The following is an 18,894-nucleotide window of genomic DNA, read 5'->3' on the forward strand; positions in this document are numbered from 1 at the left end:
ACAATTTTCAGAGGAAATATGGTAAACTCCAAAGCTCCTGTTTGCTTGGCCTTTCTTTTTAATTATGATGGAGGATGGCTGTTACTTGTTTAACAGAGGCTTACATGATTAATGCTGCAATGTTACTGTAATTAAAACGGCAAAAAAAGATGTGATTGGAGCCCGTATAATTTAGAGACATCTCTGCATTCTGGTGGCAGAGAAGCTCTAAGTGTTGCAAAGAGGAATCATAAAAATTTATTCTAATTAAAATTGCCAGATTGACTAAACAACAGGTGACTTATGTAACTTGAGCGACTTGCTCTTGGGGTGAGAAATCATCTGAAATCATTGAATTATACAAAGCTGTCTATTATTCTGCTAAATGGGAAAAGTGTGTGCTTACCATAGCAACCTGCATCAATTTTGCAGCCGCTGGAAAATACAGGGCCCTTTATTAAACGAATAATCACCACAAACAGCGTGCTGACCCTCAGCTCCGTGAGCATGAGATATACGGTGAGTTTCGGAGCAGCTTTTTGGGCACAGGCGTTGCCATTGGGTTAAATCCCGTCCCGCTGTATTGAAACACGTGCCTGGCAGCTCGGGGGTGATTGGGGTACGGCGCTGGACCGGCACCTCTGGAGGGGCTGGTGTGAGTTGGGTGTCTGTTTTCTATTCCCCAAAAAAGTGGTGCAAATAACTTTGTCTGCGCAATGAAGGTAAATAATTTGGGTCTCTCTTAATTACGTTTGCATGCTGCAGAGAGCTGTGGGGCAGGGGGCTGCGTCTGCCCTGGGTGCAGGGGAGGGAGCCCACCGTTTTCTAAAATAAGGTGTATATGGGTGAGTGTCTAAACTGCTCTGCTTCCAGCAGGTAACTGCTGAAGGGAAGACATACCACTGGGTTTGTATGTAGGTTGTTTTACTAAATGATCTATGTAATAATATATAAGTCAAAACTCTAATAATTGGCACCAAACAGCAAAGAGAACTTGCGGCTTTTATCTGTCTTAAGGGAAGTGCTGCCACTCAAAACTCGCGAGCGCTATGTTTTATTTCTCATACAGCATATATGAATGTAAGAGAGTAGACATTTTCAAATGGGTCACAGAATTATTAAGGAGTTTGGCAGCCTTTCCTGACGGTAGACGCGCAGGTGTGCGGTGGAGCGGGCTGGGATGGAAGCGGGAGCGCAGGGCTGTGCCAGGCTCCGGCTGGGTTTGCCTTGCCCTTGCTCAGTGATTTCCCTTTCCATCCAGCATTTAACCCCCGCGGCTGTTTGGAAAATACGTTATTTAGAGCAAGCGTATTACAGATATATGCTAGCCACAATGTGTATAATCACGGTAAGAATAACATGGCCCCATTTTTGCTGAGTATCTGTAATAGTAATGATCAGCTTCCCCACTCTCAGCATTAGCTCTCTCAGTGTTTTTATTTTTCAGCAGAAACCCTTTTTTTTTTTTTTCCCCATTTTCCTTATCGTATTTTCACCCTTTTTCAAGTGTGGAGAATGACTTGCTTTGTAACCAGCTTCATTAGCTACTCGCACGTTGTGTTTCATTACAGATACCCAGAGCTGGCTGCGGGTGACAGCACGTGGCAGTGGGTGACCGGCGGTCACCGCTGTGACACTTCACCCTCGGGCAGTGACGGTCACACTCGGGGCAGGGCAGGCAAGTCAGGTCGACATGGGTTGGGCTTGAGGTCTGGGTGTAGTAAATTGGAGGACATATGGGTATGTGGAGTGACTAGCTTTAGTGAAAGCAGAGCTTTACCCTGAAGAAATCCTGGGTTAACGTCAGTCCCTGTAGGAAAAGGAGAAAATTGAACCACAAAAAAAAAAAACCCAACCAAAACCCTTCTCTGAATTGAAGCAATAGGAAATGAAAATTGCTGAGATATACTGTCATGTGGGTAGTGGTGCTACCAACCTTGTGCTGCAGTAATTACCTCTATGCATGCAATTTGTGCTCAGCTACGACTGATTTCCCACATCATCCGGTGCCCAGGCGATATTCAGTCAGTCCCAGCTGGAGAAAATGATCTTGGATTGTTTGGTGAGATTTCACCACAGATGCTACCTTGTGTCTTAGGGAAGCACTCGGGAGCTGTACCCCCAAAACCTCCCTGGCAGAGGGACGAGGGGGCGGATGGTCACAGGAGGGTCCCTCGTTGAGGGGGGGCCTGGCTGCGCGGCAGGGGGTGCCACGTCCTGCGGGTGCTGAGCACCCACAGCTGCTGGGCGTTGGAGACGAGGAGCTTCTGGCGCTTTCTAGAGAGCAGACTTTGCTCTGCTGGGTGTGTGCTGAAGAGGGTAGGGTTTGTGGTGGTTCTTGCGCTGTTTTATGTGAAAAATGAAAGATTGAAGAGCGTTGGTTGGAACTTTGTGAGAAGCCCGAGGAAGTTAGGTGTCTGCATCACTTGCAAACCAAAATATGTCGGGCACTTGATTTCCTCTGGCTGCTTTGGAAGTGTTGGTTTCAGTAACGATACGAGGCTGTGTGAGTACAGCAGACGGTGCTGCCTCATCTGCTCGTTAGCTGGCTTAATAACCGAACTGCTCCCGATCCAGGTGAGGAGTAGGATTTGCCTTGTGAGAGGAATGGCTTTTGCAATTTAACTAACTGCACTTGTGGATTGGGTACACCTCAGTGGGAAGTTACAAAGGGGCAGCTCCAGTTTGGGAAGAGGAATTTGGCTAGAAACCTGGAGCCAAAACACAATAGTAATTCAGTAAAAGTCAGCCAGAAGGATTTTGGGGAGTAGTAGGTGTGTTGGTGGAGGGCGTCAATACATTTGGGGAGGGTCTGGCACACCCAGGTGGTTCCTTGTGTGGGCACTAGGTATGTACCGGACTTTATTCCTTGTTTTTCCCTCTCTGCGTTTACCAGCTGAGTTATCTGTGCCGCTGACATCGCTGCTCAGCAGCACGTTTCAACGGGAGCCGTGTCTTCTCGATGCTCCGCTCTGCCCGTCCTGGCTGCGTGTCCCGAGGAGCCGTCCCCGGGAGTGCGGGGCTGCCGGCTGCTCGCCGCTTGACTTCCACGTCCTGCATCTGTTCTGACAGGCGATGCTTTTGCAGCAGCTCTCTGATTAGTTTTGGTCCCTCAGATGCATTGATTTACAGACCTTTCCTCTGCAATACAGCTTTTCTCGATGACAGTCCATGAAGCACATGATAACTCAGCAGCCTAAATTATTCAGGCAAATTGAACGTGTTTGGCTTGTTCCGAACTTTTGTTTCCTTTCATGCTGTCAGGAGAACAGGTAGCCGTGATGCTTGTATCCAACTCATTCAAGTGCCAGGGAGACACAAAGGACTCAAGTATAACCCATGTTTTACCTTGTTTGTCACTTATTTCCACCTTCAGCTGAGATTTTTCTGGGCACCTTTGTGCCTCATAAAAATGTTTATCTTGCAGATAGGATTGCTCCCCTCTGGTACGTTGCTGGGCTCTGGGAAATCACTTCATCTTGTGCTAGAAACGCCCTTGTAAAATCCAAAGAAAATTCTGTGTCTGTTCCACCCTTCAGCCACGTGTCCTTTTGTAGAAGTATATTCACTCATGCAAATATTTTGCCCCATTAGTCATCACTGTAGGATCCAGGAACCTCACATTAATGAAGACAAGTAATTAAAATGAACAATTCCACCTGCAGTTCCCTCATTGCCTCACCTCTGCTTTGTCAGTCTTCCTTCATTGTTATTGGGTAGATAAGTTCAATTAATTAACTATAAAATCCATGCAAGCCTTTCACTGGGCAGATGTGCCTTGCAGGGACCACTGAGCTATGGCCCCTCAGGTGGAGAGGAGATACTTTGTCAGGGCAAAAACATCCCCTTGCTTTCTGGAGACAGTTCTGCATCAGGAGCTTCTGGGTATAGCTGAAGGCATTTGCTTTCATTCTCCAAACAAGCGTCTGGAGATTTAGGACCTGACTCCAAGCTCGTTGAATCCAGCAGGACTCTATCAGCGGAGACCATTGGGCTTGAAATAGGACCCTCGAGAGATGGCATCCTCGGGGGATGTGCTCTGGACTTTGCTTGAGACATCGATCGTCTCAGCCTGTGTTCAGAAGTGAACTCAGGGAACAGATACCTGCTCCTGAGCATCTCTCTGATTCAGTGAACAAGGCGCAGCTGCTGCTGGAGGATGGAGCTTTGCCTCGGAAAATTCTAGCTGCAAATGAGACGCGTGATTTTAGGAATTAGAATAATTACCCCCTGGAACAGGTTCCCAAGGGATGTGATATATTCTGTATCACTTAGAGTCTTTAAATCACATTTGCATGTTTTTCCTAAAAGCGTGCCTAGTCACTCAAAGTGAAGGACTGTGCTTGAGAAGCGCGGTGTGACAGAGCTGAGCGTCCCCTGGCTTGCAAGGGAGCGGAGCAGGGAGTTGCGGCAGTCCCGCATGGATTAAGCTCTGCAGATCCCTCGAGGAGTGGGTTTTGGCACATCCTCGAGGAGAAATGCTCACGATCATCCCCTTGGCCGGCACTGACTGCCGTGCAGGAATGTGCGGAATTGAGCAATTGGGGGTGATTCAGGAGTGAACTCCCCCAGCCAAAATCTGCCTTCCCTTTCCCAACACACACACAATCCCTTCCTCGCTGAATCAGACACCCCTAGGGCTGAGCAATCCTGGCTGTATCAGTGTTTCCAGGATCTTCCCTCCCACCGCTCCCTAAATGATGAGAATGTTTTTGAAGACCTCATTTCCTGGACTTTCCCTTTTATCTCTCCAAACAGCAAGTAAACGAGCAGCCCTTTAGTTTTTAGTTACTGCTCTGCACCCGATGAGCTATCAGAGGCTGTTGACGACGACTTTTTTTTGTGCTCCTGCCTGCAGGATTTGGGGAGATAATTCATTTGGTCCTGGTGCTTTGTCAACTTTCAGCAGTTGTAATTGCCTAATGATCAGTGCCGATGCTGTTGTTAAGCCTGTTAAAACTTTTGTCCTGCTGAACAGCCAGACTGCGGCTGTCTCATCATGCTGTGCCTGCTGTGGCGGCTGGGGCCGCCTTTGATGCTCCCTCCCCATCCCAGGCTTTGGTTGCTGCTTCCCACCCACCCTCAGCTGCCGCCGGTGCCTGCTGAGGGGGGATGGATGCAGCAGGGTGCTCCCCACGCTAGGGTGTACAAATAACGGAAGAATAACCCCATGGAAGGGCAGATGCTTTGCAGGATGAATCTCCTCTCGCCTGCCCCGGTGCCTGTGTGGGTCCCGAGGAGCCCGGTGCTGGGTGCTCCATCACCCCGAGCCCGTGCGGGGCATCGAGAGATGCTGTCTGGAGGAGGCTATCACTGGTAGGGCATTGCTATTTAGCAACCTTCCTTCCATTTTTGTTCTTCCATCTCTTTTCCACCTTCATTGTGGTTTTTTTAGAGCCCTAATTGGCCATATTTCGTGCTATCACCTTAGCTATGCATCCGAGGTGCCCAACTGGCTGGTGCCGTCTCTCGAAGCTCCCGTCGCTCGTCCTTGCCTCTTCCAAGGCTGTTTCTTACTTAATGGCACACACTGAACATGAGTGCATTACCATCCCTTTTCCAAGAACAGTCTCCATCCACTCTTCTCTCGTCCCCCAGTGCCTCATCCAATTTAATTAATTATACTTAGTATATTACGCATCCTGTCAAAGTTTTTCCTTTCCGAGGTTTAATGGTTTTTTAATTCTAATGCATGCTGCATGTGTAAGTGTTTTAGAAAGGAGGCGAGCATGCAGTGGCAAGGAGGCAGCATTACAGCTGTGTGCCGCAGACAGCCAGGGTGGATCCCTGTGGAGAGGCTCCAGCAGAGTTACTGCAGGACCGCGTTGCCTGCCTTCCCCTTGCATCCCCCTTCTTGTGCTCGGGGTGGAAAACCAGCCTGATTCCCACTGCAGAGGGACACGTTTGGGTTAAACCTGCCCGCTTATGGTCCATCTCGTGCTCCTGCCGCAGAAGCAGGCGCCTGGCCGGCGGCTCAGCCCCAGCACCGGCTGCGTCTTCGCGGCTGCTGCAGCCCTGTGGTGAACTCCGGTGTAATGAACTTGACTCTTCTCCGTGCTCTAACTGTGCCTGAAAGCACCAAATTACATCAGTCATTTTGGCGTTGCTTTATCCTTTTGAAGAAAGGCTGTGTTAAGGATGTGGTGGGGACTAGACTCATCAGGTAATGCTGGCTGGGGGTGGTACCTATCGCTCTTTATTTCCCAGTGACAGTTAAAAGGTTTGGTCAGAAAAGTGGTTCAGGAGGAATGACTTTGTGGGGTCTTATACTTACTAGCACTGGATGTTTCCAGGTAAAACCTGCTCAGACTAAGAGGTCTGTGGGTTGGTGTGTTTTAGTTTGTTTGGGGTTTTTTTTGCCTGTCAGTGTTGCAAAGTGCTTAGGTTTTGAAAATCCAGCTGGGCTCTGTCTGTCTGTCACACCATCACCGGCAGTAACGATGCCGCGGTGCAATTGAACTGACAGCCCTGTGAACCGGGGCCAGGAGCCAACACAACCCAGCCTGACTTCGGGGCAGCGCTGCAGAAACGCGCCTCGGAGAAATGGGAAATCACGGGAGGCTGCACGGGCAGAGGTTGGGGCAGAGGTTGGGGCAGAGGTCCAACGCGCTCCAGCTGCACCGGAGCAGCCCGATTCGGGGAACAGGAGCCTCCTGCCCCCTGTGTTGGAGACATGGGATGAGAACACGTGGCGGGACCCCAGGGCAGCGTGAGACCCCCCCATGTCGGACTCGGCACCAGTGCCCAGGTGCCCATGGGTTGGCATCAGCTTGGCCGGGAGGGCTGGAGCTGTGGAGCTGCCTGCTTTCCCTGCAGTACTTACACAGGGCATGAAAATCGGGTTATTTTCCATTCCCATTGCTCAGCCCTCTCCCCATGGGTCTTCAGTTTGCAGCCCCAGACAAACGCAAGGGCTCGTTCCCCATCTGTCCCCCACGGCTGCGAGGCCAACAGGATGGGATGGGATGGGTTGAGGTAAGGTGGGATGGGACCCCACCTGCCTTGCTGGAAGTTAAGCTTGCCCATGACTTGCAGGTAGTGTATTCTCCCTAGGCTTATAATGAGGTTTTAGATTTGACTCTTGACCTTATAGTAATTTTATGTGTATATTTATACACTATGATCACTCCCTTAATTAAAGAAGGTAAACTTAATTGCCAGAACAGAGCTTCTGCTGAGTTAAACAGGCCGGATTCCCAGGCTTTGCCAATGCTATGATCTCTTCTAGGGCCGCTCTAATCTGTGGCTGGTGTTTTCCTGGCATCGCTGTTACCCCTCCTCGGTGTGGAGATGTAGCCCCGTTTGAGCCCTCCATGTAGACCCGTGGCCAGGGCAGAGCCACAGCACTGTCCTTGTCTGGTGGTAGTCACGATGCCGGATCAGGCGGTGGGTGCTGTTGGGTGCTGGACAATGTAGAGCAGTTTTTGCAGACGCGTCCCCATGGCTGTCCCGGTTCTCTGTGAGATTTTCTGATGCACTTGCCACCCAATGCCGGCATCTTTATCAGGGGACATCCCTGTGCTTCAGAGAAGAGGATCCAACAGCGTGGAAAAGCCCCATGTTCATCCAAAAAAGAGTTAAAGTACAACACCAGAGAGAGGATAATGCTGGGCTCCAGAGTGGAGGAGTGAGAGGTCAATGTCCTGATGAGGGATGGCCAGCAACAAATGTTTTTGGTTTAAAAAAAAAAAAAAAAGAGAGGGGGAAAAATTCCCTAGTTATTTCCCAAGGGTGGGGAACGCCCCATCGTGCTGGGAAGCCTTCCAGCTCCCTCCGCTCTTCAGAGCTGCACCATTTTCAAAAGTACAAAGAGCTTCTCATAATGTTTTGCCTTGTGGGTATGTCTATGATTAATTCCGTGCAAGCATTACTGGTGCAATAACAATACTGGAGGTCCTAAAACTGAAAAAAGGAAACACATTTGGCTCATGCTTCATACACAATCACTTACACTTAAGCTATTGATAGTTGATTGGGATCTGTAGACTGCTGGGCTGGTGCCACTGGGTTTCTGAGCGCGTTCAATGGCTGGAACAGACAGCAAGGCTGTAGGTTTTGGCAAGCTGGAGGTCTCATTAGTCAGGCTGACTGTATCTGACACGAGAGATTCCCATCCACCAAGATGAAGCTCACTTCCCTAGGCTTTGGCTGACGTCCCAACAATATTTACATGAAGGACAACAGAGGATCAGTGTTAGATTAAGGCTGCGAGTTTCCAGTAGGCAGACAGTTAAATATTCTATTGAAATACTCTTTTGATTATTTAGATAATAATGAAGTTTATGCATGTCCTTGAGAAATCTGGGAAAGGCAGTTGTTTTATGCTAAGCATGCAAAGATGTGTTTAATCTTGATAATAGGAGTAAATTATGTATCAGCGTTTATAACCTCGGCTCCTTTATTTCTCACTTGTTGTGTGGAAGCACCAGAAACGCTGCAGTGAAGGCAGAGGAGGAAGAGGAGGGGCAGGTGGGGGTCTCACCTGCATCCCCGCTCCTGCTGGCACCCTGGTCCTCCACATCCCGCGGGCAGAGGATGAGGATGGGTTGTTCGGCTTCCTCCTGGCCAAGGGAAGTGCTGGAGAAGGCTGTGGTAAAACGTTTGCCGTGAGCCCCCTGAGGGCTGTACGGTGGTGGCGAGGGCAGGGATGCTGCTCTGACAGGCGCTGAGCCAGGAGTTGGCCCAGTGCAGGCGGCTGGGAATTGCTTCTTATCTTCCCCAACTGTAATTTCTATTTTGTTGGATTTTTATCAGAATCGTCGAGTAGTTATTTTCTGAGCAACGCCTAGTTTTGAATGGGACACGGTAATAATCCAATTTATTGCTGCCATTGGAATGTGGTTGCCTGGCTGGTACTGCGTTACCCTGACAGAATGCGTGAATTTGTCTGTTTTGGATTTGACAACAGTGGAGAAAAGTAACCTTTGGATTAATTTGCTTTAGCAACTAAAGTCCCATTAAATGGAAGGCAGCTGGTGTCAAAGGCATAAATGGAGACAAAGTTTTGCTCCCAATTGTGGGAAATGTGTTTAAACAGACTAGAAATGTTTCCATCTCTGCAGGGTATAATATACTCAAATGGTTACATTAACATGAAAAAAATATAAGAAAGAGTGTATTTAGGACAATCCCTCTGTATCCAGCGTTAATGAAATTGAATTCCAGTAATGAAGTCAAAGGGTTGTATTCTGCGCTCGTGCAGGCGGCACAGTAACTGCCATTAGCGTTAATGGGAGCCGTGCCTATGAATTACAGAGCTGTAATGGCTGGAGATGGAAAAGGTCTATCGAATCCCGGAGTGCAGGACCAAATCCTGTGTCCTCACATCAGTTGGGATGCTGATGAGCCCAATATTGAGGCGTGAGTAGAGGAGTTTCAGAGGTGAAGTCCCTACCACTCAGGGGCCAGCAAGAGCTCTACGGAACACTTAAGAAAAGGATTAATTGGAGTTTAAATGGTGTGTTCCGCTGGCCCTCTGAATGGGAATTAATTTTGCCATGTGAATGAGGTGGGGATTGGCTCGTGGTCCCAGATAAAGGGGTGCAGCCAGCATTAAATTGCATTCCAGCCCAAGAAACCTCCTGGGTCTGGCTCCGCTGTAGTGCTCAGTGTGCCCAGGCACCAGCTCCTCTTGCTTCAGGTGGTCGCCTGCCTTCCCACAGCCGCTTTCTCATCCCAGAGGCTTTGGTGTGAGAAGCACCGGGGAAGGTGTTTTTCCAGAGAAAATCTTTTGCATCAAATAATTCCGTAGTTTGCCAGGCACCCTGATGTGTCGGTCTTTATTCACGATCCAGGGACCATTCTGCAGAGGGAAGGATGTTATTAATGGCAATATAGAGCAGGAGAAGAGGTGAATGGGCCAAACCCCTGTCTGGTGTAAATCAGCATGGGTCTTTAGCGCTTTTCGAGAGCTGTGTGTATCTGCAGCGGCTGGAGCGAGCCCCATCACATCCCTGCATTGACCATGAGCTGCATTCAGCCATGGGTCCTTAGCAGCAGTTGCCTGATAAATTAATCTATTTCACATCCCTTATTTTGTTAAAATAATTCCTTGCAGGCATTTGCTTTGTCCAAGCACTGTTGACCTTCTGTGTCGGGATAGACAATCCAGGATTAAAAATACAGCATTTTTTAGTTTGCATAAATCTTGAACAATGGCGAAAGAGAGGAAAAGAAAGGCTCCTCGTTGCGGTAAAGAGCATTTGTCACTGTCCCTGCTTATTAGTATCCTCCGAGCATTGTGCAAGGGAAGCCACGCCAGGATTACATTTCTGCATAGACTGGAGATTTCTTATTAGGAAAGGCGAAGAAGACTCTGTAAAAGCCAATAGGTCAAAAATATAATACACTATTCCCCACCTCTTGTTTCCTGATATTATGCTATTACAGGAGATAAAGGAGAGGTACAGAGTCTTAATTTACAAGCAGATGATGAACCATGGCTGGGGACTGTTTGTGTTTTGCTCGAGCTTATTATTTTATCTGGAGCGTGATGCAGTGGATCGCTGCTCCCGAGCCGGGAACAGCCGCTGCCGGGGGGTGGAGGGGAGGTGGGGTCCCTGGAGTGCCCAGGGTGCTGGGTGCTGCACGGCGGCTCGGGGACATGCCTCGCACCTTGCGGTGTACGTTCCCGAGAAAATGAAGGTGCGGGAGTTTGAAAAGAAACCCCGAAGTAGCTGGAAGAGGAGTGTTAAATAATGCAGTTGCGCATTGTCCATGAAAGATGGCTAACCAAGAGTAAACATCAACAGCAGTGTTTGATCCCTTCATGTTTGCTATTTATTCATATTTATTATTCATAAATTCCGTCACAAATGTTAGGCCCGCACCCCAGTGAGACATTTGCATTTTATTTTAAGTTTGATTTTTTTTTCTACCCCCCCCAACCCCTTAGTTTCGTGAACTGAGATTTAATGATTTGCTTTCCCACATCATTCCTGTGCTGGTTCTCCCTGGCTCTCCTCTTCTTGTTTCAGGAAGAGATTTCTAACATGGAAAAGTGATATTTGAATAGATTCCCCTAAGGCAATCAATTTACTTTTAATTTGTCTGGAACTAAGCTTTTCTTTGTTGCAATGAGAAAGGATTGAAACTGCTGTAAAATTTATTAGCTTCCAGGAAGATTTTGAAATGAATTTTTTAATGATCGTGCTGTTTGCTGTACCCAGGAGCAGTGTCATCGTGATTACAGTATAATCATACGGTTGCTGAAGAAACACCGAAATGTGGAGATAAAGCCTGGCTCCCACACCAGGGTCCCCGTGGTACCAGCCCAGGCAGGGGCACATGTGCCCCGCACGGGGCTGGGGGCTCTGGGCTGGGGACGCTCGACACAATGCTCCCCCTGCACCCCCTGTCCCGGGCACGTCTCAGCCGGGCTGCGATTCTTCCAGTTGCTCTTCTCCTTATTTTTCATTTTCAAGCGACTCCTCCGCTCCTTTTCCTTGCTCCCCATGTAATAGCACAAATGAGCTCTACTTACTCACCTCGGCAAAGCTGCTTTGACATGGATTGGATTGAACTGAGCGGCTGTTTGAAAATGGAAACTCCAGGGACTATTGTCATCGCCCAAATTGCACCTTAGATTGTATAACAGCACATGTCATCTGGCCATTTATCAGGAATATTACATTCCCAGGCACTTGCACCTTGCTACGATTTAACTTTGTCTCTTTGGCCAGCGCTGCGATTCCACTGGAGATAATTCAATTGCTCTGAGAGCTGAATGGGCACCTTGTGCACCGGCTTCGTGTTACTCTGCCGCAGGTACGCAGGCTTTGAATAGGAGACTAAAAGCACTTGTACACCCTGGATGTTCGTTAATCCTTGCTTTTAATGAGAGAAGGCCCCGTGCAGGGAGGAGCTGGAGGCTCTGTTGCTCCAGCATTCACCCCATGTCCTCTGCCAGCTCCTTCTGGGCTCCACGTGGCCCCCGGCTCTTGGGCATCCATCCCACCTCCCTGCTCTTCTGGCCACGAGCTTTCGTGGTAAAACTGGGAGGCGCTGAGGTTGCTCGGACCCCATGGATGGGTGCTGTGCTGGGCTCAGCCCCGGGGTTTCACGTCACCTCCCTGCTTCTTGTGTCACTGTGCTGTTGCCACCAGCTTCCATTCCCCACCCGTGACGTGGGCTGCTGGATGGGCTGCGGAGGTTGTCGTCTCTCCCACCAGGTCTTTCTGCAGATGCTGGTTCTTGGCAGTGTGCTGCCTGGCTCGGGCAGCGCAGGCAGCCCGGGCAGCGCGGGCAGCACGGCGGCACAGGCAGCACAGGCAGTGTGCAGGGCTGGCTGACGCCTCTTATTAGTTGCCTTTGTGCTGGTCCCCCGAGGTGCAAGTACAGCAGGTTTGAAATCTGGCGCTCAACATCGGTTTTGCTGTACTTGCTGAGGACCACGTTTTTTCCAGAGGTGGCCGTTGGTTTTATTTTATTTCACATTTGCTATGTGAGAGCTTACGTTTAGCAATGTCATTTAGCAGTGACACATTTTTTCTGCCAAGCCTGACTTCAGGATAACCGCTCACCTCTTGGTGGTGAGGCTTCTGCTGGGATGTTTTGTACCTAGGGAACATTTTAAAAGCCACCCTGCCCTAAGGTGCTCTGAAACGGGATTCTGGATTTATGATGGGTGAAGAAAGACTGGCTGAAAAATGGGCATTGCTGCCGTGGGACCCACGCAGCTCATGTGCCAGACTGCAGGGAAGTCACCCGTCTGTGGCATCTGCGCTCGGATGAGCTGCTCAGCATCTCTCTGCACAGCTTGCGTGCAACACAGGTATCCCTGCACCCTGATTTGTGATGGGACCCCCCCCTCAGCATGCACATGATGTGCTCAGCTTGTTAGAAAGGCCAGGGCGGCTTGCACAGCCCCGAGCCATGGTGTTCCCCTTCCCCGGGCCGTGCCAGCCAGTGGGTCCTTGCCAGCCCAGTGCATTGGGCTCCTTGGGGACTTCTCCCAAGTAGGAAGCGATAGGATGAGAGGAAATGGCCTGAAGTTGCACCAGGAGAGGTTTAGATTGGACGTGAGGAAAAAAATCTTCACGAAAAGGGTTGTCGGGCACTGGAACAGGCTGCCCAGGGAAGTGGTGGAGTCACCATCCCTGGAGGGGTTTAAAAGATGTGTGGATGAGGCTCTTAGGGACATGGTTTAGTGCTGGGGTTAGGTTAATGGTTGGACTCGATGATCTTGAGGGTCTCTTCCAACCAAAATGATTATATGATTCTGTACAGGACGAGGAGTTTTCTCGGTGGCCCGTGCAGAGCAGCACCAAAGCCGCAGGGCTCCTCACCCAGCGCTGCCCCTCCGTTGTTTCTTCCTCCCTTTGCTCCCACCAGGCCCCAGCAAGCAGTAGTTTCACGGCATTTTGCTTAAGCCCGTGCCAGCGTGGAGGTGGGAAGCCACCTGTTTTGGCTGCCTGCCACTCGTCATGTCGTGCATGGTGCGGTGGTTATTACCTGGGCTTTGCTCTTTGCATTAAGAGCGGTTTTTTAGTGCAGACAGTGACATTCGTATTGACTAGGGCAGGTCTAGGGCTGTAAAAGAATTTCCTGTTGTCCTATTTCCGATTGTTAAAGTAGTAAAAACCAAAGGCAGAGCAGTGCAATAAAGAGCCTGTGGATGTGAATGACCATCCTGGGTGCCGTTAGGGCTGGTGAGTCAGACCCCGCCGGGAAGGGCAGCGCCAGGATCGTGCCCGGCAGCTCCCTGCCCGCCTCTGCGGAGGAGGAGGATGCGAAGTGACATCCCTGGGCTCAGCCCGCCAGAGGGGCCCACACTCCTCTGCGCTTCCCTTCTTGGGACCCGGGATAGCTGGGCTGTTTGTGTGTATCAACAGGGCATGCTTGCAGTGTAAAGGTAGTATTTTATATCAACTACAGGGTTAAGACAGTGATGGGTGGGTAGCTGAAGATGCTCATTCTGCCGTGGGGAAGTGGCTGCTGCTCAGGGCTGTGTGCTGGTCCCTGGGTGTCCTGCTGGACAGCCTGGACACATGTTGTCCCCGAGAGCGGGATGGTTTCTGGCTGCGGGACCTGGTCTTTGCAGACCAAGGCTGAGATGTGTGGTGGGGACGGGAGCAGGAATGCACAATGTGCGGTGGAGCTGCCTGATGTCTTCAGCTCTGTGGGTGCCTGGTGACTCCTGCCCCTCTGCCTGTCAGCCTGGTGTCTTTTGTACTTGTTACAGTCCCTTCATAAAATAAAAGATTGAAATGGTATAATTTAATGTAATGCTTTTCATATCTTCTCCTGCCTGCATTTCAGCTGGCGCGACTTGCAGACAAGCGTCTTGGTGTCCAAAGCAAATCATCTGCCCAGCAGATAGGCACCATGCCGGCAGTCTTTAATAAAACTGCTCTTAAAGCACAGGTCCCTTTCTAGGGTTTGAGGAATATTCACTTACAGTGCAGTAATCGGTGAAGTCCTTGATTGGTTTTTAACTGTAAAATGTGCTTGGAATGAGTCAAGGCAAAACAAACATACCTGTGCTCCATCCAGACTGAGTTTTGCCTCGGCTGCGGTGGTCCCATGGATTTGGGGCTGAGCTGATGCAGGGGGGGAAGGTGAGGAGCAGCAGCTCCCCCCATGCTGGACCAGCCAGCCCAGCTCACACCCAGATCTGGCCTTTCATGTTTGCGGAAAGACTGAAGTGATGTGTGCTCCGGCAACGCGCCCAAGGTCACACAGCACAATAAATCAGTGTCTCATCGGGGTTGAGAACCCAAGATATTTCTGTAGCCCCTCCAGCCATCACCAAGTCTTCTGCTATCACAGCCAGACTACACAACCTTGTATGCCTGTAGCACCCTTTTGAAGTTAAGCTGTGGATAAATAGACAGACAGCAACACTTTCTGGGCAATTTTTCTTTTTTTTTTTTTTTTTATTTTGCTCAAGTACTTGAAAGTAGCAGAATCAAAGTATAAGAGCATGGGCTTTTAAATTGCGGTGCAGGTTGTTCTGCATGTAAGGCTCAGAGCATCCTTCTCTCCAACTGCTGTAAAGGCGGCTGCAGAAACCCAGGCCTCCTACACAGCCACCCAGCGCTGCGCTCCGCACCACCGGGGAGCTGCTCTGATGTGGAGAAAAAGATAATGTTTTACCCATAGATTTTTTAATTAATTGGCTTCTTCTCCTTTAAAAAAAAAAATCCTCTTTTTTTTTTTTTTTATTGAGGTCTGCCTTTTACTCGTTTATTCTCTGTGAGTGTTAAGCTGCTCATATTTTGGTGCATTGTGTTATGTGCTGAGAATTTTTATCAGCCGCCCTAGTGCTCGAATGTGGTGGAAATACCAATGTGGCTGAGGAGCGGAGGTTATGCACACAGATGTACAAAGCATCAAAATGAACGGTTTGCAGACGGATGGGAAGCAAACCCAGGCTGAGTCTGCACCTTCGCAGGCTTCGATCCATCAAACTGGCACCAACTGAGCGCGGTCTTATATGGATAATGGCGTTAATGCTTAACGCTGCTTTGCGTGTATATAGGTGACAATAGGAAGGAGCTATGTCTTTGTGTAGGGAAAGATTGTGCTTTATGATGGCTTGCTGCAATGACACGTTCTTATCAAATGAAGGAAAAGTCATAAGCCGAGACTGAGAAGCAGCCAGGAGCCTGCAGTGTTCGGCGGGGGCTGCGGTCGGATGCTCAGCAAAGGCTGGGGAAGCTGAGACTCCTGGATATTCTTTCCAGCTTTGCACTTGGCTGAGCCTGGCTGCTTCCCTGGGCCCCAGCTTGTGTTTGCACTGCAGTCCTGAGCACAGGGCATGAGGGTTTGCACCCAGCTGGGAGCGCTCAGACTTGGGCATGGAAGGGCCTTGGGAAGGATTAAACCACCACTCCATATTTCAGCCCTGTGAAGTGGTGTCGGGACAGCCCTAAGTCGAGAGAAGGGATCTTTATTGCTCTTGTATGAATAAGCCCCAGTGCTGGGGAATGGCACATTTAATCTTCAGTGGAGTGGGCAGTCTTGGAGATTTATGAAGCCTCTGTTGTATGGGAAGCTGGTGGGGATTAAGCAAAAAGTTAAAACATACATATATCCCAAGAAAACAAAAAAGAAGGAACCCCCCTCCTCTGTCTGCTTTCTCCTGCCCTGCAAAATTCAAGCTTAAATGTTACATCAAACCAAGCTTAAAACATAGTGGCTTTTAGTGCTGGTTACTAAACCCAGCAAGTGCTGACTCGGAGCGGCTCGGCACATGGGACAGACCCACTGGGGTGGGTTTGCAGCCATAACCCCTTTCCCCAGGTTTGGTGGTGGCAGGTGACACACACCCTGTTGAACGCTGGACTCCAGGCTTTAGAGCAGCAGAGAAATGGCTGTAATAAAATCCTTCTTGTGAGCCTTGCCTTAAAAGCGATGGCTGTTTGGGGTTGGGATAACGCTGCTCGGGTGGAAGTGATGGGCAGCGTGATGGGCGGGGGCTCCCCCGCCCCGGGCAGGCCGGGGGGCAGTGGGTACCCCCCACTGGGGCTCCCACCTTCACCGTCCCTTGTGTTTTCTCCACGCAGATCAGAGCGAAGGATTCCATTGCAGGGAGGAGTGCCGCATCCTGGGCCACTCGGACAGGTGCTGGATGCCCCGCGGCGCCGTCCCCAGCCGCGCCAAGTCCCCCGAGCACGGGAGGAACGTCATCTCCCTCTCCATCGAGGCAACGGCGGTGGACGCGGAGCCTTACGCAGACTGCAGCACAAAAAGGACCTTCGCCACCTTTGGCAAGGAGGGTGGCGAGCCCCTCGCCGACGAGCGGCTCGCCAACCCCAAAGGCAAAAGAACGGTGGACCCGGCCGCCGGCAGCCCCAAGGTGAGCGGTGCCGTCCGTGAGGCGGGCAACGGCTGCGAGGCTGTCAGCCCCGTCACCTCGCCCCTCCACCTGAAGAGCCCTTTGTCCGGCAAACCGGCGGCACCCTACGGTGCCGGGCACTGCGCCGGTAACCGGGAACGGGAGCCCTTTGGGAACAGTGGCCCTTCCCGGCCGATGGAGGCAGAGCCCCGGGGGGCGGACAGCGAGGGCGGCGGGCAGGAGGGCAACCCGCTCCTGCAGGAACGCCGGGACAAGGACTCACCCGGCGCCCGGAGACTCAAAGACATCGTCCTCTGAGCATCACCCGGCGAGAGGATGGGGAGGAAGAGGAGGATGAGGAGGATGAGGGACCGCACGACTCCCAGCGCAGATTGTTTTTATTGCTTACCAATGGTTCACAGATTGCTGTATTTAAAAAGCTTTCCCTAAATGTATTGTTTATAAATGAAGCTATCGTTAATGTGACAATCCCACGTGTCTCGACAGGCGGCAGGGGTGTGCAGCCGGAGCAAAGTAGCTGGGGTTTTGCTTTTGCCGGGAGGCGGTGGGCGGCGGGGGGCAGAGGCGAGACCCCCCCGGTCCTCAGGAGCGCTGGGTATTCCCTCCTCGGAGTTTACATATTTTTATATCTCAAAACGAAGACAAATTTCCACTCCTGGAAAGAATGGAATGGCAAATTCCTGATTCAGACATCTTCAGTGATCACCCTGGCCGTTTTGTAGTCTAGACAAAATCGCGGCCATTTCTTGTGTGCGACTGTTCCAAATGACAGTCTGGTGAGTTTTAATATTCGCCCAACACGAAGCTGTTTGTATTTCAAGATGTTGCTATTTTGCTATGGACACCCCTGCATTTATGAATCCTTTTGCTGTCACATGCTTATCTGTACTATTATTGTATTTGATATTGCAAATTACCGTATGTCTAGTGATGGCAAAAGGCTTTCAAGCTTAAAAAAAGAAAAATCACAGTCATCTTACTTAAAACTTGGGGAACCTGCAGTTTTCAGACCTGGTGGAGCAAGCGCTTCTTCCAGCCGCCCCCATCGCCTGCAGCCTCCCTGGCTCTTGCAGGGCAGCAACAGGGCATTACGGGAAGATGTTTTGGGGAAAATTCTGCCTGGCTTGCAATTGTCAGATGCACTGTGCTGAATTTTTTCCCTTACCTGTTTCATTTGCATAATTTCAAGGCAATGCATGGAAAGTTTTTCCAGAAGTTGGTGTTTTGTTGTTTTGTTTTTGGTTTTTTTTGGTGTTTTTTTTTTTTTGTTTTTGTTTTGTTTTGATTTGGTTTGGTTTTGGGTTTTTTTTTTTTCCAGTTCCCAAATTTAGATATTCCCCATCTCCAATCATATCCAAGTCAAAGTGATGGAATTATTTAAGAGATCTAAATTATCTTCTCAATTAGACACACACTTCCACGTCAGCATTTCCCAGTTGTGATTATGCCAAGTATGTGTGTGTTTGTATTCTAATTTCTTTCTCTCCCTGCATCATACATAAGTATGGAATGAGCAATAGTGATGTTAATTTAGGGGCAGACAGGTGATATGTAACAACGCTACTAATTCAATTAATGTGCCTTCTTAATGGAGAAAATATTAAAGCAATTCATTATTTTTTCTCATAATTAAAGACTTTTTTGTGTGGGTACAAATTTACTCATATAAAATTGATTTTAAAATTGAGCTACTTTAATAGCCATCTTGTAGAAAGGAGAGAGGGAAGGGGTTTCACAGCTCTCTGCTCTCTTGCAGTGATAATTCCTCAGTGAGGTATAAGTAAGGTAGGTGGATTTCAGTTAGTGTATTATTACTATTAACCCTTCACCAAACAGATTTTCCTACCCTAAATAATGTTTCCTAGAATTTAAAAGTGATTATGGAAGGGAAAACATATAGCTCTTGCCAATGTTTGCTGTACCAGCAAGTTGAAATTAGTGGTTTCTAGAGAAATAGTCTTTCTAGGTCTACATATCATGATAAAATATTTGTTACTTGGATTTATTTAAATTAAAAACGTCAACAAGAAAACAAGCTCCAGTCATTATTATCCTCAAAATAAAATTAAGCTCCAGCCATTTGTTTCTTCAGGGCAAATGGATCCTGCCTGAAG

The 18,894-nt window shown here is 49.4% G+C and overlaps 1 protein-coding gene across 2 annotated transcripts in view; it reads left to right on the forward strand.

Moving 5' to 3' along the window:
- The window catches only part of PCDH19 (protocadherin 19), a 55,263-nt gene extending 37,240 nt beyond the window's left edge, over positions 1-18,023 (forward strand). For both annotated transcript variants that reach the window (XM_065643199.1, XM_065643200.1), the window contains exon 5: positions 16,488-18,023. In XM_065643199.1, coding sequence (XP_065499271.1) covers positions 16,488-17,077 — 590 coding nt within the window. In that variant the 3' untranslated portion in view covers positions 17,078-18,023. The remainder of the gene's footprint in view (positions 1-16,487) is intronic.
- The last annotated feature ends 871 nt before the right edge of the window (positions 18,024-18,894 follow it).

Source organism: Caloenas nicobarica, chromosome 12 (assembly GCF_036013445.1).
Source record: "Caloenas nicobarica isolate bCalNic1 chromosome 12, bCalNic1.hap1, whole genome shotgun sequence".
Taxonomy (NCBI): Eukaryota; Metazoa; Chordata; class Aves; order Columbiformes; family Columbidae; genus Caloenas; species Caloenas nicobarica.